General features: G+C 34.9%; 1 protein-coding gene across 10 annotated transcripts in view; it reads left to right on the top strand.

Annotated features, from left to right (window-relative positions):
- The window catches only part of SYCP1 (synaptonemal complex protein 1), a 151611-nt gene continuing 127966 nt past the window's right edge, over positions 1-23645 (top strand). For 4 of the 10 annotated variants that reach the window (XM_044944515.1, XM_044944517.1, XM_044944516.1 and 1 more), the window contains exons 1-11: positions 468-607; positions 874-1010; positions 2191-2275; positions 2456-2499; positions 2671-2727; positions 4490-4654; positions 5396-5463; positions 7987-8060; positions 17557-17615; positions 18846-18915; positions 19785-19858. In XM_044944515.1, the coding sequence (XP_044800450.1) occupies positions 583-607; positions 874-1010; positions 2191-2275; positions 2456-2499; positions 2671-2727; positions 4490-4654; positions 5396-5463; positions 7987-8060; positions 17557-17615; positions 18846-18915; positions 19785-19858 (858 nt within the window). In that variant the 5' untranslated portion in view covers positions 468-582. The other 6 variants (XM_045166061.1, XM_044944511.2, XM_025288044.2 and 3 more) reach the window with 6 other exon arrangements.

The raw sequence follows: 23645 nt of genomic DNA, 5'->3' as shown, positions 1-23645 counted from the left end.
CCCAACCCAGGGATCGAACCCCAGTCTCCTGCACTGCAGGCAGAGTCTTTACCGACTGAGCTATAATGGAAACCCTATTATAGCACCTAATCTATCACAGCACCTAATAGTTTTCTTCACATTCTTTAACAATAGCAGAAGCTTAAAGAATGTCAAATTCTAAGAATCCAGGTAAGAATTGTTACTGACGTAAAGGGAAATCTCGCGAGATGTAGGTCTTCGCGCTTGGCGGGCAGACGCTGCTGACCGTTATTTCGCGGTTAAATCGAGGTTCGCCCTGCCCCTCCCTCCTGGCCGCTGCGGTGGAGCTGTTTCCCGCCTTTTCCGAGGTTCGCAGGCAGAAGTTCTTGTTGGTTCTTTCTGCTGCCCTAATAAGACAGCAGGTGGTGGTTCGCGTGGGCACTGAGCCCGCGATTTCCCGCTAATTTCTTTTAAAGGTAGGGTCAGGCGTGCCGAGTTCCTTTCCTGAGGAGGAAACCTAGAGGTGGGCGACATTTTGATACTGCCGCTCCCTCACGCAGGGCAGCCTCCAACGCCTCTGTAGTCGTCTAAGCACCTAAGCTAGTTCGTCCCTGCGAGGTGATGCAATTTAACAGTGCTGGTAGAGGTAACGGGCTTCTTTTCAGGCTGTCCTGGTGATGATGCTAGTTTGAGTTTCTCGATTATGTACGGCGCCAGCACGGCCGTTGGTGGTAGGGGAATGGTGGGGACTTAGGGGATGTTCCCCCCCCGCCCCCGCCCCGGTAGTAAGGGACGCTGTAGACTTACGTGGTAGCAGAAGTTTCGCCTATTCCCTTATATATATACCCATTTATTACAGAACAAGTAGGGTATTAATAAAACAATGTGAAACACTTTCCCCTCCTTGAGCAGTAGATAATTACGCGACTGGAAGAGAGAAAATGGAAAAACAAAAGCCCTTTAAATTGTTTGTGCCACCAAGATTAAGTAGCAGTCAGGTATCTGCAGTGAAACCTCAGACTTCGGGAGGAGATTCTAATTTCTTCAAGGTAAATTTGCATATGAATTTTGATTTGACTATTCTTTAGGTAAAGGAAGCAAACTGAACTTTCCTACTGGTGATGTTTTATAATTTTTTTTTCTGTAAATATCGTCTCATTTAATATTGTTATTTAATCTCATTTAGTCTTGCTATTCTCAAGTATATTGAATAGCATTGCTCTGAATTAATAATGAGCATACTTAATATGTTTAGGCATCATTCATTTAAAGAAGTAATCAGTGGTGCTTTAGAATTCTGCATGCATAATGGGACCTGCTTATTTTAATCCTCCTTTCTCACTTTTCTTAAAATGATTTAAAGCAATTTATATACAATAGGATATAAATTAGAAGAATGTTAGAATCAAGGAAAATTAAGAAAATTTAGACAAATATATGGATATAGTGGTAAAAATTAGTGTGACTGAAGTTAAAATTTGATTCTGAGCTTCCTGGTTGACAGGATAAAAAGGGAAATTTGTACATGTAGATTCTTTTTGGAAAGGAGGAATTATTTCAAGTTTCTCAGGCAAAATAGAGGTGTTTTTTTTGTTTGTTTGTTTAGTAATTAAATTTCTCAAGTGGAACTATAGGTTGGAGATGGGATGAAGCAATGAATATTTTAATTTTCTATGCTGTAGAAAAATTCTTATGTCTTTATAGCCAAGAGTATAATGCTAAAATGTTATTCAGTGAAGAAAATTCTCAATTCTACCAGGGGAAAGATATTAATAAAATTGAAGAAAACGAATATTCCAGGCTACTAATTAAATTTACTTATATTATTCCTGAGTACTTATAAAACATGTGTAATGTAATTTTAGTTAGCTTTCTCTTATAAGTGAAAATTAAAAAATTTTGCTCTGTTTACATACCAGGGTCATTTGATAGTTTTAACACAATGTACACGTTAAAGAGGGGGCTTCCCTGGTGGCTTAGAGGGTAAAGCGTCTGCCTGTAATGTGGGAGACCCGGGTTGGATCCCTGGGTCGGGAAGATCCCCTGGAGAAGGAAATGGAAACCCACTCCAGTATTCTTGCCTGGAAAATCCCATGGACATTAACATTAAATAATTTACAATTATAGTCACTTCTTTAAGGAGATGTATATGCAATTACATATTATTTACACTGCTAGTTATTGGAGTGATATGGTACAGTGTGTTTAAGAACTTCTTTGTGTTTCTAGGGTTTCAACAAATGTGTTGAAGATGATTTTGGTTTTCCATTTGCAATGACTAATGTCTCCAAAAATGGGGAAAACATTGATTCAGGTAGGAGAATAGAAAAGCAATGTATTACCTTTGTAGAAGCATTTTTAAAATATACTTTGCTAGATATCAAATATAACTATTATATTGATTGATATTAGCCTTGACATTAAAGCTGGATATAATACTTAGTATAAAAAATAAGATGTTGGCATTTAATTCTAGTTATCTTTTATCTTGCAGATCCTGCTTTACAAAAAGTTAACTTTTTGCCCATGCTTGAACAGGTCAGTTACGTATAGTGTATATGGATATAACCTGTTTAGGTATTGAATTGCTTACTTGAAAAAGAAAAAAAATTCTTTAGTTGTTGGATTACTAGTCTTCAGTATTTAATTGCTACTGTTTGGAAACATCAGAAATATATTCTCACAGGAAAAATTTATTCATTTTTTTAGACTGATAATTCTGACAGTTGTCATTACCAGGAGGGACTAAAAGACTCTGATTTTGAGGTCAGAAAATTTCCTATTCATATTTAATTTCTTATAATTGGAGTATCATTTATTATTACTTGTGTTTATCTTTCTTTTGAGGCTTCCAAAGAATTAATATTTAGTTATTGTTTTAAGTTACATTTTTTAAACCTTTTATCCCCTTCTTTTAAATTTGCTGAACAGTAGGCCTCTGTATTTTCCTGGATTATAAAAGCATCCATTCTTAAGAGGTAATTTAACTTTAAATCATAAAAATCAAGAATAGAAAATAACGGACGGTAAAGCTTCTGCCTGCAATGCAGGAGACCCGGGTTCGATTCCTGGGTCGGGAAGATCCCTGGAGAAGGAAATGGCAATCCACTCCAGCACTCTTGCCTGGAAAATCCCATGGATGGAGGAGCCTGATAGGCTACAGTCCATGGGGTCGCAAAGAGTCGGACACGACTGAGCGACTTCACTTTCCACTATACAGAGTGAAGTAAATCAGAAAAAGAAAGATAAATACTGTATACTAATGCATATATATGGAATCTAGAACGATGGTACTGATGAATTTATTTGCAGGGCAGTAATGGAGAAACAAACAGAGGATAGACTTACGAATGTGGGAAGGTTGGAGGAAGGAGAGGGTGAGATGTATGGAGAGAGTAACATGGAAACTTATATTACCATGTGTAAAATAGATAGCCAGTAGGAATTTGCTGTATGACTTAGGGAACTCAGATAGGAACTCTGTAACAACCTAGAGGGGTGGGATGGAGAGGGAGATGGGAGGGAGGTTCCAGAGGGAGGGGACATAACCTATACCTATGGCTGATTATTTTGAATTGGCAGAAAATAACAAAATTCTATAAAGCAATTATCCTTCAATTAAAAAATAGGAAGTATCACAAAATAAGTAATGAAGTACCCTTCTCAAAAAAAAAATAGAAAAAGGAGAGATGGATACAATATGTGAGAAGGCTGAGACGTAAGCCAGTATTTAAAAAAAAATTCTTGAATTAGCAGGTATGATTCTTAGGCTTACTATCTAAAGAATTTGTAGGATATACTCTACTTTTGATTTTAGTTATAAAAATCATTCTTATGGCACATAGATGTCTTTAAAACAGACATTTCATGGCCTGATAAAATGCTATATGTTTGTTGCTTGGATTATGGTATTACAAATTTATAAATATGGAATTCCTAAATTTTGATAACAGAACTATCAAAGAGTGATTAGAAAAAAACAACTTCTGATATTTATCTTATAATATGTAAATTGTTGATGCAGGAAATCCAAACAAAATCTCAGGCTAAATGAAAGAACTTGTGTTCAGTATTATTTTTCGTGTCATTGTATTGTAAACTTCGTATCTTTCGGTTAATTCTTAAACTGTGTAACCAAAATGTTGCAAGACCTTTGGTAAAATTTATAGATTTGTAGAGTGGTTTATTTTAGCTTTTAACCAGCCAGATTCTCTAATTGACTTAAGGATTTCTAACTTTTGACTTAACGTACATTTTGAAGTAATTTGATTTTATTCAGCAATGAATAACTTAGTCAAGTGATCAGTAACCTTAGTCACATGACCAAGTTATAAAGTGAAGTAGCTAGTATTGCCTTAGTAGTTAAAAAAAAGTTAACATAGCTTTCAGTATGATATTAGGGCAAAAACTGAGGAGAGATTTGGTCTCAAGTACTAAGATACTCATGGATGTTTTCAGTAAGCAGCTGTAGTTTGGTTATACTAAACTTTGAACAATTAACAGTCTTTGAAAACTTATTTTATAATAGAATTCAGAGCCAATGAGCAGACTATATTCAAAACTGTATAAGGAGGCTGAAAAGATCAAGAAGTGGAAAGTGAATGTAGAATCTGAACTGAAGCATAAAGAAAACAAGTTGCAAGAAAATAGAAAAATAATTGAAGCACAGCGGAAGGCCATTCAAGAACTACAGGTATAATGAGACTTGGAATTGAAAATATGGTATAGTAAATCTTATAGTGCTATTTAAACTGAAGTGTTATTTCATGGTTAACTTAGGTTTATCTTGTTTCTATCATGTGGATTTTAAGAATGGTGCTTTTTTGAAGTTTCATTAATATTATTTGCATTTCAGTTTTAGGATGAACACAGGAGAGGTTGCACAAAGCTTAATTAAATGTCTAGGGAAACAGTAACTTATTTTAGATAAAGATTGAGTTAATGATTCTAATTATAGAGTTTTAATTTTTACCAGTTTATATTCCTGATGATGTTTTGTTTGATATAAATGTGTTTTTTTATATATTAGAAAATGGCATTTTCTAATATATAAAAAAGCAGATAAAACTTTGAATTTGAAGCTGTTTAGCTTCAATATTATGGCATGGTGAAAGAAAAATTTTGAGAAAATGTAACACTGGGTTAGGACAAAGATAAAACACCTTCTCAAAATGTTTAGGGAAGATAATCTTACATAAAAATATTGGATACATTTTGGAGATGACTCAGGAAACCTAATTTTAGATTGATGAAAGTAAGACCCATATTCTTATAGGTAATCCATAAATGTGACAAAAAGTTCTTTTTTTTGTTCAAAAAATAATTTTTATAGACCATCATAGCAAGTTAACAAAGAAATGCTGCTTAATGATTATAGTTATGTTTATTTTGCTAACTAAAACGTGATGAACTGTTCTTCTGTCTTGTAAATTAGTTTGAAAATGAAAAAGTAAGTTTGAAATTAGAAGAAGGAATTCAAGAAAATAAAGATTTAATAAAAGAGTAAGTAATAATTTAATGAATTTGTTCTTTACAAATTTATTTTTATTTCAAGCTAATTATTAAAATAATTTCCAAAAATTTAGTGACCTCTTTCTATATTAATTGATATATAGAATTATGTCTGGATGCTGTGGAGAAAAGGAAAACATACATATTTTACATTCTTTCATTTGGCAAACTGGTCACTGACTAATAACTTCTCACATTAAAAAAAAATTTCTCACTTTTTAAAATGACAGAGGAAGCCATTATTTGGTGTTGAAAAGGGTGCCTGATGATCCTGTATTTATAACTGCCTATGTGTATTGTATACCTTTCTGTTTGATTATTGTTTTAGATGAAGCTCTTGCAGAATAGGGCTCAACTTAGTTCCAACCTGATGCTAACTGTCAAATTCCTGTTTTTGCCAGTGGTGCAATCATTCTTCCATTAACTTTGGCTTGAAACTTTAGTATCGTCTTTGACTTTGCCTTTTCTTTGTTCTAGGCAATAGATAAACTTTATTTTCTGCTTCTTTCACTTCAGATGGTATCATGCAGAATTTAATAGAAAAATGTAATTGTTTAATTTATCTGCCAAATAAATAAATGTTGAATGGTTAGAATATAATGTGAATCCACATACAGTGATAAATTTATTTCTATTTGCTTTAAGTTAAACATTATGCTAAATATGGTTCTAGAAGGCTTCTCACCTTGTCAGTAAAGTTGCTAATAAGTGAAAAATATTATTACAGCATATTGTTTTAGCTTAATTCAAAGACAACCTATGATTTTCCAGAAAAATCTAGATGTTTACCTTAATTTTTTTTCTGGCTAAATATGGTTTGGATATTAGGGGGAAGGGAGAAAGAAGAGGAAGTTTCTAAAATTGTGTGCCTACTATATGTTTGGTACTTGTCACTTTTATATGGATATGTGATTGAGTTTCTATAGTATACATGCGTGCATGCTCAGTTGTGTCTGACTCTCTGTGATCTCATGGACTGTAACCCACCAGGCTCCCATCGTGTTTATGGGATTTTCCAGGCAAGACTACTGGAGTGGGTTGCCATTTCCTCTTCCAGGGCATCTTCCTGACCCAGGGATCAAACCTGAGTCTCCTGTGTCTTCTGCATTGGCAGGCAGATTCTTTACCACTGGAGGGCACCACCTGGGAAGGCCTTCTACAGTATAAGGCAGATCTGAAGTCTTCCGTAGCCCTAATACCAGTATTTGGTAACTTGTGAGCTTTCTTAAATCGCTGCTGTCTCCATTAATAAACAGTTGACTTTTTTTGTGAATACTGTAACTGCTTAGTTTATATATATAGCATACACTGTAGTATGGAACAGTGTATTATGATATAGTATAATATAGAATTTATGGTGGGAGGGAGTGACTATATTTTGGTGTGGTATCTTTCTATTTTAAGCACTTGATTCAGTTGAGTGTCAGTTTTGGTCTCAAATTGTCAGTTGTCATTTGAGAGCACCTAACATTTAGTTAAGAGCTTTGTCAGAATGTAGATAAGAAACAAAGTAATACTTAGAATAATAGAGTGACTTGATTATTGGATAACAAATTTAATATTAATAGAAAGTCACTCAGATCAACCAATTATTCGCTTGATCATGACTTTCTGAAAGGAATGTAGATTTTAGTGTATTCTTTTTTTATTTTTGTATTTTTTCTTGAGTTTGAAAGAGACTTTGGGTGTTTAAAAATCATATTCCTGGCCTGTAATAGAAGTTTGATATACTGTAACTTTACTGAATTTGTTTAAATTTTTCTAACAGTTTTTTGTCAGAGTCTGAGGGTTTTCTATATATAATAAAGTCATCTGCAAATAGTGACAGTTTTACTTTGTTCTTTGTGATTTGAGTGCTTTCTTTCTTTTTCCTGTCTTTTGCTGTGGTGGTGAAAATGAGCATCCTGTCCTGTTCCTGATCTTAGAGGACAAACTTTCAGCTTTTCAGGACTGGATATGATGTTAGCTGTGGGCTTGTTATATATGGCTTTTATTATGTTGATATAGGTTCCCTGTATACCCACTCTGTTAAGAATTTTTATCATAAATGAGTTTTGAATTTTCTCAAATGCTTTCTCTGCATCTGTGAGATGATCAGAGGTTTTATTCACATAATGAAATTTAGGAAATTACTCATTTTATGTTTTAATAGCTGGAATATTTCTGGAATAATTAGTAAATGAAGATCCCAATCCTGTCTTCTCATTTTATTTCTTAGGTGAATCTGAAACTGTTTACTAAGAGATTATTGAAAGCTACTTGGGTAGAAACTTGTTAAGGAGGCTTTTACTTTCAAAGAAGGCAGTTATTAAATCAAAGAAGGCAGTGATTTAATAACTAATAGTACAGTCAACCCATTTTCCTTCATATAGTCACTTATGAGTGATTCATGATATGTATAAAATATTATAATGTTTTAAGAATTTCTTTAAAATTATAATGTTCAATAACTTTTAGATATGATTTTGCTTTGAGATCAGATTACATTTATGCAAACTCTTTCCTTTGTTCCAGGAATAATGCTACAAGGCATTTATGTAATCTACTCAAAGAAACTTGTGCCAGATCTGCAGAAAAGACAAAGAAATGTAAATATCTTTTCTTGTTTTATATGATTTTTATCAATTTGTTGTTATTACTTTAATGATGGGAGGTGGAGAAGGGAACAGATTATCTTTTAATTTTTTGAAACCAGTTTTTATTTGAACATGTTATATGTGTCTTATACCATTTCTTTATATAATAACTAGAATTAATGTCTCATAACCATTTCTTTATATAATAACAAGATTCTTAATTCTTTGAGCTTCAAAAGCACAAAGGTTTTTGAAAGATAATATTATATATTTCAAAAGGTATATATTGATACTTGACATTTATGGTTAATTCTCATTTTTGTTAAAGTGTGATCTTGAGATAACCTCTTCTGTCTAGAATAACCAGGAAGTTGAGTCAAAAATGATATATAGTCATATTCATAATAGAAAATACTGATGGAGGGCTATGCTGAAAGCATAGTACTTAAGAATAGCCATGTAGTATTTATAAATAGAATTCTCAAATTTCTTCTAAAGAAACATTATTTTAGAGGTTCTAGCAGGGGAGCACAGCTACTTGTATACCCTTGACCAAAGACCGGTCCTCCTCTATCGGGGATGGTCATCCTCTTCGACTGAGCATGCAGGTTCGGGAGGGATGCATATGGAGCGGTAAGGGAGGAAGGGGACACCCGCCTAGCCAGCCAGATCAGCCGAATCAACCCTGGCGATCAATGGGGTGACAGATGTCACAACCAGATCGCCCTCACATCCTAAAGAAACATTATTTTAAAACATTCTATTAAGGTTATGGTATATATGTGAAAGTGCATGTATTTATTTTGTGTGTATTTTGATGTTAATTGTAAAGTAGGAATTTTTTTGTTTTGATGAAAAACATTGTCTGATTTTCAAAAATAATAGTGTTTGTCTTTGTCATTAATCTGACACCAGCTCTACTTTGTTATTTGTTTCTGCCAAGAATCTATTGGGAAATATTGTGTACCTGCTTTTCCAAGATAGCTTCTATTTTTCAAATTTTAATTGATATCACACAGCTTATTGCTTAAGAGCTTGGACTGAAGAGTTAGATATCCCTGTGTTCAAATTCAAACTTTCAGTTTTTATCTGCCTGATCTTGAATAATTTATGTAACCTCTCTGCCCTTCTGTTTATTAAAGTACCTCTTAGTGTTGTTTAGAGAATTAAATTAGGTAATAAATATAAAATGCTTAGAACAGTGCAAAGTACTCAATATATATTAGCTGTTAATGTTGTTTCCAGTATTGCTAGTTTTTTATTCTTGATCCCTGCCTATAGTACTTAGCTTTTGTAACTATATATACTTTCTAGAATGTATTGCTCCACTATCAGCAGTTCCACTATACCCTGTTTATTCAACTTTCAAGATGAACTTTTCTGCCTAGATATAAAAAGTGGTGAAAAGTATATGGATGTGGGTAGAGAGATTCTATATTGATTGCCTTGTAGGAAGTAACCTGGGCTAGAGAGACAAGGCTGTTAGTTCTTTCTTCTGTTTAGTTTTAAGCTAAGTCAGAGATCAGTTGGTGGGATAGGTTAGAACTTTTTAAACATTTTTTAGGTGCTTTCTTATATGAACTAAAGAGTGTATCTTTTTTTTTCCAATATTTCAGTTTATCTAATTATTTATGGCCATGCTGTATGGCTTGTGGGATCTTAGTTCCCCAAATAAGGATTGAACCTGTGCCCTTGGCAGTGAAAGTATAGAGTTCTAACCACTGGACTGCTGGGGAAGTCCCTGGTCCTCTTTCAAGGCTTTTTTGATATTGAGCTCTACATGAGCTGTTTCTATGTTTTGGAGATTAATCCTTTGTTGGTTGCTTGTTTGCAAATATTTTCTTCCATTCTGAGGGTTATCTTTTTGTTTTGTGTATGGTTTTCTTTGCTGTGCAAAACCTTTTAAGTATAATTAGGTCCCAATTATTTTCATTACTCTAGGAGGTGGATCGAAAAAGATCTTGCTGCAAGTTATGTCATAAAGTGTCCTGCCTATGTTTTCTTTTGAGAGTTTTATAGTATATGGCATTATATTTAGTTCTTTTATTCGTTTTGAGTTTTTTTGTGTATTACAGTTTTATAATTTCATTTGTTTACATTTGTAGCTGTCTAGTTTTCCCAGTGCCACTTATTGAAGAGATTGTTTTTTCTCCATTGTACATTCTTGCCCTAAACAAGTCTTAATACTTGCCTTATATTTAGTGTGAACTCCATATGTATTCTTGCTTTAAGCCTTTATTTTTCTATTGTAATTTTCTGTTTTTTATTCATTCAACATTTAAAAAAGTACCTACTATGCACCATGAAATGTTCTAGATGCTGAGGGAAAACAATAGTAAAGATACAAATTTTCTGCTGTTATGGAGTATGTACTCTAGTAAGGGGACACATACCATAAATGAGTAAATATAATGTATGTTAGGTGCTGATAACTGTTTAAAAAGAGAATATTTTGGGATAGAGTATTTGGGGAAGTTTTTTTCTGATTAAGTGCTATTTGATTAGAGACCTGAATAATTGAGGGGCTGTACCATGAAGCTGTTTTGGGAATGAGTTATTTCAGGCAGAAGAAATAGTAAATGCAAAATTCCTTAGTCAAGAGCCTGTTTAATCTTTCAAGTCATAACAATGAGGTCACTGTGCTGTTACTTCCCATATTTCTTACCTTTTTTTGGTTTATATTTTAGCAGATAGGCAATTCAGGTTCAGATCATAAGTTCTTTCTTACCTTTTGTGTGTTGGGATTCCATTACCAGTTCAGTTTTCAAAGCTTTTGCTGTGTTACTTTGGATCTGTTTCATATATGCTCCACTCAAGATTAGATTAGTTCTGGGACTTGGATAGTGATTTCAGAGCCTCTGCTATATTTGTCTTGGGTCTATCTTGGGTATGCACATCCTCCCTTTTCCCTATGGGACTTGTACCTAGTCATATAAATAAATAGCAATCCTCTTCTCCAGCTCTCTCTAGCATTACCCTCCTCACCCTTAGCCTTAAAGAGGTCCTGTCCTTTTGTCCCTTGGCCAGAATCATGGAGTTTCTCCTGGGGTTTTGTATGTCCTTTCTGCCGTGGCTGCTGTAGCTCCACTTCTGGGGCCACCCTTGAGACAGGGCTGGAAGAGAGAAAAAAAAATTAGAATTTCCTTTTGCTGCCCATACTTCTTGTTAGATTTCTGCTGGGCCCTTACATTTTTAGTAATTCTAGAAGAGAAGGCAGGAAAAAACTAAACAAACAGGGAACTTGCCTTCACATGAGTCACTTCTTCAGCTTTTTACTTTTCTTCCCAATCTACCTGCTTTTGCTTAGTTTTCAGATTCTTTAAGTAGTTGCTTTATAGATTTCATTCTGAGTTTTTGTTGTAATCAATGGTAGAGAAAGGCTATAGTGGGCTTATTCCATCCTGACTGATACTGGAAATTGGTTTAGATTTTCTGTTATAATTCTCAACTATTCTTGGTCTGATGATTCATTATTATCTTTTTAGGTCATTGTTTCTTTTAATAACTCAAAAAATTCCTCCAGATTTTTAAATGTCTTTGGGAGGAAGGTTGGTCTGAATTACTTTGTTGTTACCAGAAAACAGAGTCCTGAACATTTTTTCAAAATATAGATCAAATAATGTCACAGTCTAATTTTTTCAGTGGCTTTCCATAATTTTCAGGATAGCATGGTGTTTGCCACTTCCCTTTGCCTTGCTAAATGTTTCCACATGCTCCACATACACAGGCTTATGGAGAACTAAACAGATTATGCTTGTGAGTTTTCATATATGTTTATTGGCCGATCCTCCTTCCTTTTTCATCTTAATTCTTAATTCCTTGAGATATATTCTCTAAATTTTCACTCTGACTTAGATGCTCCTCTTCTTTTACTTAGTGCCCTTACTATGCTTTTATCATGTATTTATCAGTTCCTTCAACAAATATTGAGTACCTACCACATGCTAGACATCTCACTGTAAGCTTGCAGGCGAGGGATCATGCCTTATTTGACTCAGTATATTCAATGCTTTGCACAGTGTATGTGAAGATAGTAGGCAATAAATAAATTCATGAATGAATGAATAAAGATTTGTTCTTAGATGTTCCTTTAAAAAAAACCCTTTGCATGGCTGTCTGTTGCACACTTAAATACACTGAAATTCTTTAGCCTGCCGTTCGAAGTACTGCATACATTTTTTTTGTAGCCTTACTATTTAATCTAAGGATTACTTTGTGTTGGAAAGGATTTAAAAACTTTTTGTTCTATTTACATATCCATTGCTTTAATTATCTTTATAGGAGATTAATAATTTTCTTTATGACTACCAAGTGGTAGTCTTTTCTTTGTTTGAATATATTTATGGTTGAAACTCACTAACCCTAAGATTGTCATTTAATGACAACTCTTATTTTCATGTTGAATCTGTGTGTGTTTTGTTGTTGGTTTTTGGCTACGTCATGTAGCTTGTGGGATCTTAGTTCCCCACCAGGGATTGAACCCAGGCCCCTTGCAGTGATAGTGTGGAGTCCTAACCACTGGACTGCCAGGGTTAGTTGAAATTAAGAAATTTAAACAGGGAGTTGAAATTTTTTATACTGAAATCTCTGTAGCTTCTCTATTCTTAATGTAATTCTTCTCCTTAAGGCATATAGAAAAAGTCTAAAGCACATTTTTATCTTTTTAGATTTTTAAAGATAGTTACTTGTCCTTTTTGAATCTTATCTTCTGTAACTTACATTTTCAAGATTCTTTGTGCTTTTGTTATTTTGGTTGGTCTGTTTGAATATTTAGGAATACAGACCTGTATGAGGTAATCTAATTTGTAATTTGACCTGTGTAAAGGCCTATTTCTTGTCTAATTGTAGGTGTCATTAATGAACTTTAAAGTCAGCTTATTTGCTAGTTACATTGTATTAAAGGCTTAGTGATTTCACTATTAATTAAAATCTTTAACTTTTTTTTACTTCATTATTTACACATGCATTTAGACTTTTGGATCCAAATAGCATTCTTTGCATTTATCCCTACTATAATTTCATTAGGCATATCTCTGTTTTAATCATGTGCCACCACTTATTATTTTGGGATCCTGGCAAATAACATAATTTTTCTGTGTCACACTTTTGTTATCTATGAAATGGGGATAACCACAGTTCTATTTATCTATACTTAGATTTCATATATAATATATGTACTTATGTGTGTATTTTTCCCTTTGCCAGGACTCAGGCATTTTTTTGGTCCTTATGTCAGGTCAGTTTCTCTCTCTCCCTCAGTTCTTGTCTCATCAGTAACAAAAATTTGGAATGACAGACTAAAGGTTTCAAACAACAGACAAGTTGCAACTCAATTACAACTCAAGCAGACATATCTTTTAGCTCAGTTAGAAAAGAATCCACCTGCAAATGCAGGAGACCCCAGTTCGATTCCTGGGTTGGGAAGATCTACTGAAGAAGGGATAGGCCGCCCACTCTAGTATTGTTGGGCATGCTTTGTGGCTCAGCTGGTAACGAATCTGCCTGCAATGTGGGAGACCTGGATTTGATCCCTGGGTTGGAAAGATTCCCTGGAGAAGGGAAAGGCTACCCACTCCAGTATTCTGGCCTGGAGAATTCCCTGAACTGTATAGTCCATGGGGTCGCAAAGAGTTGAACATGACTCAGCGACTTTCGCTTTGTTTCACTTTCTCAAGATGTGGGAGCAGGCTGACCCCAAAGGAGTCATTGTCCTCCCAACCCCTTTTGGCTTCCCTCTTTTTATACTTCTCCTCTCTTCCTTTTTGTTGTGCCCTGTGCAAAATAGGGGTTTTACCCACCATCAATCAAGAAAAGGAATGCAAATAGGCATAAACTCAAGGCTGATTGACAGTTGCAATTTATAGAACAGGCTCTGTTGTGTATGTCTTCCCATAATTCAGTCTGTTATAATCAGATGTATATATGTATAGAATATTTATGAACCCTAAATGAGCTCCTAGCTGCCTAAGGTTACTTGAAGAAGCCCCTGTGGGTAGTTTGTATCCACTCTGTGCCTAGGACACAAGTACAGGAGTGGAGTAAGTCTCTGTGGTTATTTTGTAGCATATCTGTGAGCTCTCCTGAGTGTGTCTGGGATGGGTTTAGAGATCAGCTTGGATTCCTTTCCTCATTGCTCATGCCTATCTTCCTACCTAACACTTAAAAGTTACAGTTTTGTCAGGACAGTCATTTGAATCTATGTGTAATACTCTTTCTTTAGACCAGAAAAGTTTTATGATATCTTTGGCCACTTATTCTGATTTCTGTTTGGGCATACTTGTTATTTATTTGTTGGCCCTTGTTTTTCATTTCTATAATTGTTCTAATATTTGTTTTCTCACCTCTTTCATGTTCTCTTTTCTTTGATAGTATTTTTTCATGGCCTTGTGTAGATTTTCTAACCATATACATCATTGAAATAAGCAAGAACTATCTAGACTAAATAAATAAACAAGATGTTAAACTGGCTTTGGACTTAGTATAGTGGTTGAATCCTCTTTTGATATTTATAGTTGTATGGCCAGTCACTGAACAGTTTCTAATGTCTTCACCTTGCATGGGTCTACTTGTGGTAGGGAATCTCCTTTCTGTCCCTTCTGCCTGTTTTTCTGATACTCTGATAACTTTTGTGGAATATGTGATTCTTAGTGAGTTTAGCCAACAAACGCAGGCATGCACAAAATTTTTATATCTTAAAATGTTAAAAAACCTTAAAGCCTTTATTCTGCTCACATGGAAGAAATTTATCTTAGTAAATTGGAATTTTTCTTCATTACCTGGGGTTGTATATAAATTTGGGGGTGCCCATATCGTGCCATGTGGTAGAGAGGGACATTGACTTCTCAGTCATCTGTCCTTTGAGACTTTGATCATTTCGATAGGTATTCAGTTACTGGTCTACATAGATTGTTGCTAAGCTGTTCCTGATACTGCCGGGATCGATACCAGTCCTCAGGGCCTATTCAGTTGCACTGATCCTGTGTGCTTTATCCTGTGCTTTATCCTGCTAAGATGGGACCTTAGCTTCACAAATTCCCTTGTCCTAACTACACAGTATGTTGGGACAAGGGAATTTGTGAAGCTAAGGTCCCATCTGTCTAGATATATTTGACAGTCATTTCTTCTCAGGTTTTGTCATCTTCCTAGGGATGACGGTCCCACTCTGCTCTTGGTTTGTGCAAAAAGAAAATCTCAGTCTCACTCTACTCTTGGTTTGCCTAAACTCTTTGGTTTCTGTGTTCCCCAACCCTGAGGCTTAGCTTGATGAGTGTAGAGGGCTGTGGAATCATTGCATAAGTACTTGCCAGAATCCAGTAAGCTCTCTGTTTCCTTTTTAAAGGCTTTTTTCCCTGCAAACTGTGAATATTTCTTAAGACTAGAGGATGGTAGCTTTGTTCTGATTTGTATATTTTGAAAATCTATTACTTGCTTATATCTTGACTCTTTCCCTTAACCCCAACACTGGGGATTTGGAACTCAGACATTTTTGTTGCTTTTGGTTGAATCATCTCTCATCTAAGACAATGAATGCAGCAAGATCTAGTTGGCCAAATTAGGGCAAAGTAAGTGTGTGTGTGTGTATGTGTGTGTGTGTGTGTGTATGTGTGTGTGTGTATACACATAAGAGACAGAAAGAAATAAGGGATAGAGAGAGAGGGAAGGGAGGAGGGAATGTGAAAGGAGGGAGTGAGCTGGGGGTGGGGAGATGAATAGATACCAAGAAAACAAAAAAGATAGGTTTTATTGGTTACAATTATTATATCAGTACATTAGAACACTTTACCAAAGTCCCTTCTCTATGCCCCGCTGTAGCAACTTGCTCCTGACAACTATAAAGTACGTCTATACCAATTTATTTTCTTTTTTGTAGTTTTATTATCTTTCCAGTACTTGTCTATTGTAAGAATGACTGGAGGGTATTTTGGAAGTACTGATGATGATGGTAATGGGAAGATTGGAAGTGTTGGCAATAGGATGCAATTCTTTGGCACAAATAGTTTTTGTGGAATAGAGATTTGTTGCTAACTGTGTTGGGTAGTAAATATGAGACAGTGAATGGTTGGAGTGAGAAGGATGAACTTTCTGTTGAAATACCAATGTGTTCTGTCTCTATTTCTTTAACTTTTCCAGCCCATGAATACTCAAATAAAAGCGGTCTGGCTCCTGTTCCATGTGGTTTGATAAGTCTAGACCTCTTTCCAGTGTTTTTGAGAATACAAGAATACTTATATCTTCTAAAGTCAGTTCATTTGGCTCCTCATTGACATTTGAGTCTATCATAGCTGCCATTCTTGTTTTGCAACTTGTTACTTAGAATCTGGAACTAATACTGTCCCTTCAGTTTAACATGGTTTTTGTGATTCTTGGCCCAAAAGGGTGGAATTATGAAAGGATAGTCACATTGTCTTTTACTGCCTTGTGCCTTAATTCTCTGTAGTACCACATATCAACACTCAGTTTGAGTATAGTTAGAGGGAATCATTGCTCAGGTTAAAAAAAAAATTAAAAAAAAAAACCCTAAAAATATTGTAAAGGATTTACAGGAGATTTCTCTTTGGGACTACACTTATTCTTAGCTTATTCTTGTCTTGATGTTTATTTTCCTTTCTGTCTCTTCAAAAAAATAGAGCAGAAACAAGAGTGAGATTTGTGTTTCATTTAAAATTCACCTCATGGACACAGATGTATAGAACAGTCTTTTGGACTCTGTGGGAGAGGGAGGGCGGATGATTTGGGAGAATGGCATTGAAACATGTATAATATCGTATAAGAAACCAAACACCAGTCCAGGTTCGATGCAGGATACAGGATGCTTGGGGCTGGTGTACTGGGATGACCCAGAGGGATGGTATGGGGTGGGAGGTGGGAGAGGGGTTCAGGATTGGGAACACGTGTACACCAGTGGCGGATTCATGTTGATGTATGGCAAAACCAATACAATATTGTAAAGTAAAAAAAAAAAAAAAGAAATGCTATCCAGTGGGTGGTGGTCCAATGGAAAGGACCTGCCTGAGTCCTGCATATGGTTTCTCACTCTAATAAAAAGTGTCTTTTATCCTTGGGACACTCACTTAGCTTTTTATCTGTTAAATAGAGGACCTCAAAGTTTTCTTCTAAGAAAAAAATAATAAAATTCACCTCATGAATCTTAAAAATACAAAGGAAAAATACTTCACAGATAGTTGTTAAATCCCAAATTATTGTAAATGCTAAAACTATAAATATATTATAAAATTTGAATAAAGTAATGAGTAATAATAATTCTATAAAAGGAAATTAGAGATAACTGAACAGCTCCAACTTTTGAGGTAGTTGTCATGAAGTATGACCATGCCTTATGTAAATTATTTTTAATACTACTTTAAATGACTCAAAAGATGTACCAATATCCTTTACTAACACAGATTTTTAAATATTTTAATGCTTACCTGAAACATTTGAGTGTTACCTTGTTGGAATCAAGAAGAATTTTTAAATTTAATTTTGTAATATTTTGTATTTATAACAGATGAATATGAACGAGAAGAAACTAGGCAAGTTTATATGGACCTAAATAGTAACATAGAGGTAAGTGGTAGTGAAAATCTGAATATTTTAAACAGAGGCATTTCTAAGCAAATTAGAGTAATAGCTACAAAAATATGAACAATTGTTCTTGCTAAAGGGATTATTATTTACCTTTTGATATATGATTATATCTAGTAAAATTCTCAAGATTCCATACTATGAGTATTAATGTTTTGTTTTTTAGTGGTTTTTTAATTTACATGTTAGTGACACCATTTAACTTAATTTATTAGATATTAACTCTGTGTCAGAGACTAGCACATTTTGACATATAACCACTAATTTGAAAAACATAGCAAGTATTATTAATCTGTGTCTGATGCCTGTTTACTTTTTTTTAAAAATCCCATCCCCTATCATTCTTCAGTTTGCTTCTCTGCTGTAATTCTTTCTTTTTTGTTTCTCAGACTTGCTAAACTCTTTCTGATCTTGCTTCTCTGAATTTGTTCTTTCTATCTAGAACTTTTCGTATCCAAGATCTTGTGCAAATGTATATGCTTAATTCTGCTTTTTTATTACCCTCCTTATTATTTCACCTAAAATATCTTTCTACTCAGTCGTCTTCTCTCCTCACCTTGTCTTAACTTTCCTGAAGAGCACTTGAAACTGCATGATATTTATTTGATATACACGTGTGCATGTGTGTGTGTGTATGTGTGTATTTGTGTTGGTATGTCTTCTTTCTTATATTGAAATGAAAGGATAAGGACTTTGTCTTATATCCTAAATGCCTAAAACAGTGCCTGGCACATAATTGACAGTAACTATTTATTAAATGAATAAATGAATTCATCCAGTTTTACAAATCAGGATTTGTTGAATGTTGAATGAACTCATGCTGACAGGTAGGAAGTATAATTTGAACTCTTATGGGGAGAGACCTCACAGAGATTATACTCTAGTAGATTGTAAGCAAAAATCAATTGAAAATTACAGATTTTGATATGGGCTATTAAGTAAATGACTAGAGTACTAATAATTGTTTTGCTGCTCTTTGGTATTATATAACCTGTCTCCAGTGCCTTTAAGCATCTGGGAAGCTACCATAACAGGCACTCTCAGTACATTTTAGTAAATTGTTTAATTATTAAAAGTTACAGAATTTTCATTATTCAATGTTGTATAGTTTTAAATGTAATGATCACTTGATACAAATTTATTATTTTCATTGCTTCAAGAAAGCTATTTTAAAAGCCTTAGTATGATTCTTAAAACTTAAATATATTTCAGAAAATGGTAATAGCTTTTGAGGAACTTCGTGTGCAAGCTGAGAGTTCCAGACTGGAGATGCATTTTAAGTGTAGGAATCTTTTTATTTTAAATATTACTCTTCTGCTATTTATATTTTTAATAAATTCTGTTAATGTTTTCATACCTTCAGCTTGATGCCTAAACTATTGGAAACTTTTATACTGTATATGGTTTTATAAGCCCCTCAAAATCTTGTGGAATGTGGCAGAGGATTGGTATATGTTAAAAATACCCTGTTTGACTCAAAAGCTACATTTTCCCTGAAATCAAATTATGGTTTGTACTTAAGTTTTTGGAAGTGTGATTTGGTTTTATTTTTACATTTCTTGGTCAAGTTGCTTGTTAAAATAATAATAGGTATATTTTTAAAATCTGTTATTTCAGATTTCTGTGTTATAAAGAAGAAAACTTTTATATATGTGCTGTTATAAAAATTATAGAATGTTAGAAAGTTACTGTAACTTGCTACTGCTGCTAAGTCACTGCAGTCGTGTCCGACTCTGTGCGACCCCATAGACGGCAGCCCACCAGGGTCCCCCGTCCCTGGGATTCTCCAGGCAAGAACACTGGAGTGGGTTGCCATTTCCTTCTCCAGTGCATGAAAGTGAAGAGTGAAAGTGAAGTCGCTCAGTCGTGTCCGACTCTTAGTGACCCCATGGACTGCAGCCCACCAGGCTCCTCTGTCCATGGGATTTTCTAGGCAAGAGTACTGGAGTGGGGTGCCATTGCCTTCTCCGTATTGTAACTTAGATATTGTTAAATTTACTAAACAGAAGTTTAGCAGCAAGAAGATAGCAGTTTCATCTTTTCACATTGGAATTTAATATCTAGATAAATAACAAAGTGAAATAAATTATCAGAAACTTAAAATTTTGTTTGTGATAGTTACATTAAAGTATATTTGTTTTACTTTCAAAGTAAAGGAAGATTATGAAAAAATCCAACACCTTGAAGAAGAGTACAAGAAGGAAGTAAATGACAAGGAAAAGCAGGTATTTTTTACAAATCTATTTTCTGTATCCTTTATATTTGCTAATAAATGAGATACTTAAAATTTCATGAGATTTTTATTTGCTGCCTGCTTGATAAAGTTTTGAATTTTAATATTATGTATATTTAAATATATTTTCCATATGCCTTAATTTCCATTGACTCAAATTTGCACATATTGAATGCTATCCCTTTTTAAAAAATCAGTGGATCTTCTACAATATTTATATTAGTGGGTATTAGGACATTCTGTAAATATATATTATTTTGTGAGGACTTTTGTTCAGATAAAAACTTCATAAAATATAAATATGATCATGATTATGCAACCCACATTTTGCAGTTTATTTTGAAATATGTGATTCATGACACCAATGAAGGTGAACTAAAACATTCTTTTGCTTCTTTCTGTTAATGTCACATAGTGGGAAACTTGAAAATGGTGAGTTTATATTCTTTTAGAGTCACAAGAATGTTGATTTCAGATGATGATTATGCCAACTTTAACAGTTTCCAGCTTTCTGAATCCAGAATGGAAAATGAAATATAGAAAGGAATCTTTGGGTAGTATAGTTATTTTGACTATCATCTCTCTACTTCTCCCTATTTTTTCTGAGTTTTTATCTGACTTGGCACAAATACCTTGTAATTATAGATAACAAGGATATGTACTAAACAATAATGGCAAATATTAATTGAAAGTACAAAGAAGATTCTTAGAGTTTTCTGTAAAGTGAAGTGAAGTCGCTCAGTTGTGTCCGACTCAGCGACCCCATGGACTGCAGCCTACCAGGCTCCTCTGTCCATGTGATTTTCCAGGCAAGAGTACTGGAGTGGGGTGCCATTGCCTTCTCCTTGACTTCATTCTTATATGTATTATACTTTGATCTTTTAAAATAGCTAGCATTTTTTTCTGTATTTTAACCATATATTTTTAACCAGATTTCTGAAAGAAGGAGGTATTCTTAAAAGCGAAAAGTGTGCTTATTATACAGAAAACAAAAATAGAATAAAGTGCTGAGAAGCTTGTTGGAATCCTGAGTGCATGAGCTGAACTTTCAGATCTTGGGTGTTCTTTATAAAAATGATCCTGTGGCCAGCTAGTGTTTTGGTGGGGACTCTGTGTTTGTTGTTTAGTTGCTTTGTTGTATCTGACTCTTTGCAACCCCATGGACTGCAGCACGCCAAGCTTTCCTGTCCTTCACTATCTCCCAGAGTTTGCTCAAACTCAAGTCCTTTGAGTTGGTGGTGCCATCCAATCATCTCATTCACTGTTGCCCCCTTTTTTTCCTGCTCTCCATCTTTCCTGTATTTCCAGTGAGTTGGCTCTTCACATCAAGTGGCCAAAGTATTGGAGTTTCAGCTTCAGCATCAGTCCTTCCAGACAATATTCAGAGTTGATTTCCTTTAAGATTGACTGGTTTGATCTCCTTGCTGTCCAGGGTACTCTCAAGAGTCCTTTCTAGCACCACAGTTTGAAAGGATCAATTTTTCAACAGTTGGCCTTCTTTATGGTCCAACTCTCACATCCATACATGACTACTGGAAAAACCATTGCTTTGACTATACAGATCTTTGTTGGCAAAGTGACTTCTCTGCTTTTGAATACACTGTCTAGGTTTGTCATAGCTTTTCTTCCAAGGAACAAGCATATTTTACTTTTGTTGCTGCAGTTACCATCAGCAGTGATTTTGGAGCCCAAGAAAATAAAATCTGTTAACTGTTTCCACTTTTTCCCCATTTGTTTGCCATGAAGTGATGGAACTGGATGCCATGATCTTAGTTTTTTTTATGTTGAATTTCAAGCTAGCCTTTTCAATTTCCTCTTTCACCTTCATCAAGAGGCTCTTTAGTTCCTCTTCACTTTCTACCATTAGAGTGGTATCATCTCCATATCTGGGTTGTTGATATTTTTCCCGGCAATCCTGATTCCAGCTTGTGATTCATTCTGCCTAGCATTTCTCATGATGTACTCATCATGTACTCATGATGTATAAGTTAAAAAATAGGGTAACAATATATAGCCTTGACACACTCCTTTTCCTGTTTGATATCAGTCTTTTGTTCCATATCTGGTTCTAACTGTTGCTTCTTGACCTGCATATAGGTTTTTCAGGAAGCAGGTATGGTGGTCTGGTATTCCTATCTCTTTAGGAATTTTCCATAGTTTGTAGTGATCCATACAGTAAAGGCTTTTGCATAGTTAATGAAGCAGATGTTTTTCTAGAATTTCTTTGCTTTCTTCATGATCCAGTGAATATTGACAATTTGATCTCTGGTTTCTCTGCCTTTTCTAAATCCTGCTTGTATATCTGGAAGTTTTAAGTGTTGTTATTTGCAAGACTTTTTTTTTTTTCCTAGAAATCTCCAAATTCTTTGCCTGGGAATGTAAACTTTGTTGATAGCATTTTGGGGCTGGGTTAGCAGGACAGGCTGAGTCTCATCATTCCATATGTTGACTTCTTAGTAATATCTTTTGTCTCCAACCTTTCCTGTGCCTGGAAATCCAGGTTTAGAGATTCTTTTGTTTTTTTTTTTTTCCCCCTCTGATTTGATCATGCTGGTGTCTCTTGCAAAGATGGAATAGGCTTGTTCTCTGATTGGCTTTCAGGGAGTAGAGTCCAGGAAAGGAGGGTTAAGAGGCCTAGAGAAGACTTACTACTCTTAGCAGACTTCCAATCTCCTTGTAACTTTTGTTGTTGTTCAGTCTCTCAGTCATGTCCAACTCTTTGCAACCCCATGGACTGCAGCAAGCCAGGCTTTCCTGTCTTTCACTATCTCCCTGAACTTGCTCAAACTCATGTCGATTGAGTCGGTGATGCCCTCTAACCATCTCATCCTCTGTCGTCCCCTTCTCCTGCCTTCAGTCTTTCCCAGCAGCAGGGTCTTTTCCAATGAGTCAGTTCTTCACATCAGGTGGCCAAAGTATTGGAGCTTCAGCATCAGTCCTTCCAATGAATATTCAGGATTGATTTCCTTTAGGATTGACTGGTTTAATCTTCTTGCAGTCCAAGGGACTCTCAAGAGTCTTCTCCTTTTACTTAGTCTCCTGTTTCATACCTAGCTTCCACAGTGTCTGTGCTTCAGATTCATTAAACATTCTGGGTTTCTTTAGGATTGAACTATCTTGCTTCTCATTTGTAATCTTCCCTGTGTAGACTCTTAGTTTTGATCTTGCATTTCTATGCTAAAGCATTTTCTGTTCCCTTTCACTGTTTTCCTTTTTTACATTTTGTGGTTTAGATTATAGAAGTCTCATGGTTTCATGGAAGATGAAGTCCATCTTTGTTGTTTTTCTGGTGATTTTTTGGGTGGTTTGAAGATGAAAATAGGGTAGAGAGGTCTTTCTGCCATCTTGAATCTGTGAGTCTTCAGTCTATAAGTTTATCTTTCACCTTTCCTTTACATGCAGTCTGTATTCTAGCCATCTAAACATTTCAGCTCTCTGAATAGAAGCATGATCTTTTGATCCTTTGTATTCTTACACAAGTCTAGAATGCTCATTTCCTCCTGCTAACCTGAATACTTAGACAAGACTGAGTACTTGTCTATCAAGATTCAGTTAAATTCTTTGAGAAGGGTTAATTTTTGATTACATCCCCCAAGACTGATTTAGATTTTTTTTCTAATTCCTGTAAGATTTTTGTTCTATAATAATATTCAAGTTTAGTTGTTTGTCACCTGGTCTAGGCTATGAGTTTCTTGGATGAGTTCCATCATGTGTGTATATTCAGTGCTTATTATGGTTTCTGGAACAGAGTAGGTGCTCAATAATACTTACAGAATAAA

Source organism: Bubalus bubalis, chromosome 6 (assembly GCF_019923935.1).
Source record: "Bubalus bubalis isolate 160015118507 breed Murrah chromosome 6, NDDB_SH_1, whole genome shotgun sequence".
Taxonomy (NCBI): domain Eukaryota; kingdom Metazoa; phylum Chordata; class Mammalia; order Artiodactyla; family Bovidae; genus Bubalus; species Bubalus bubalis.
Note: the sequence above shows the minus strand (reverse complement) of the source record. Positions and strands in the feature narration are given on the sequence as shown.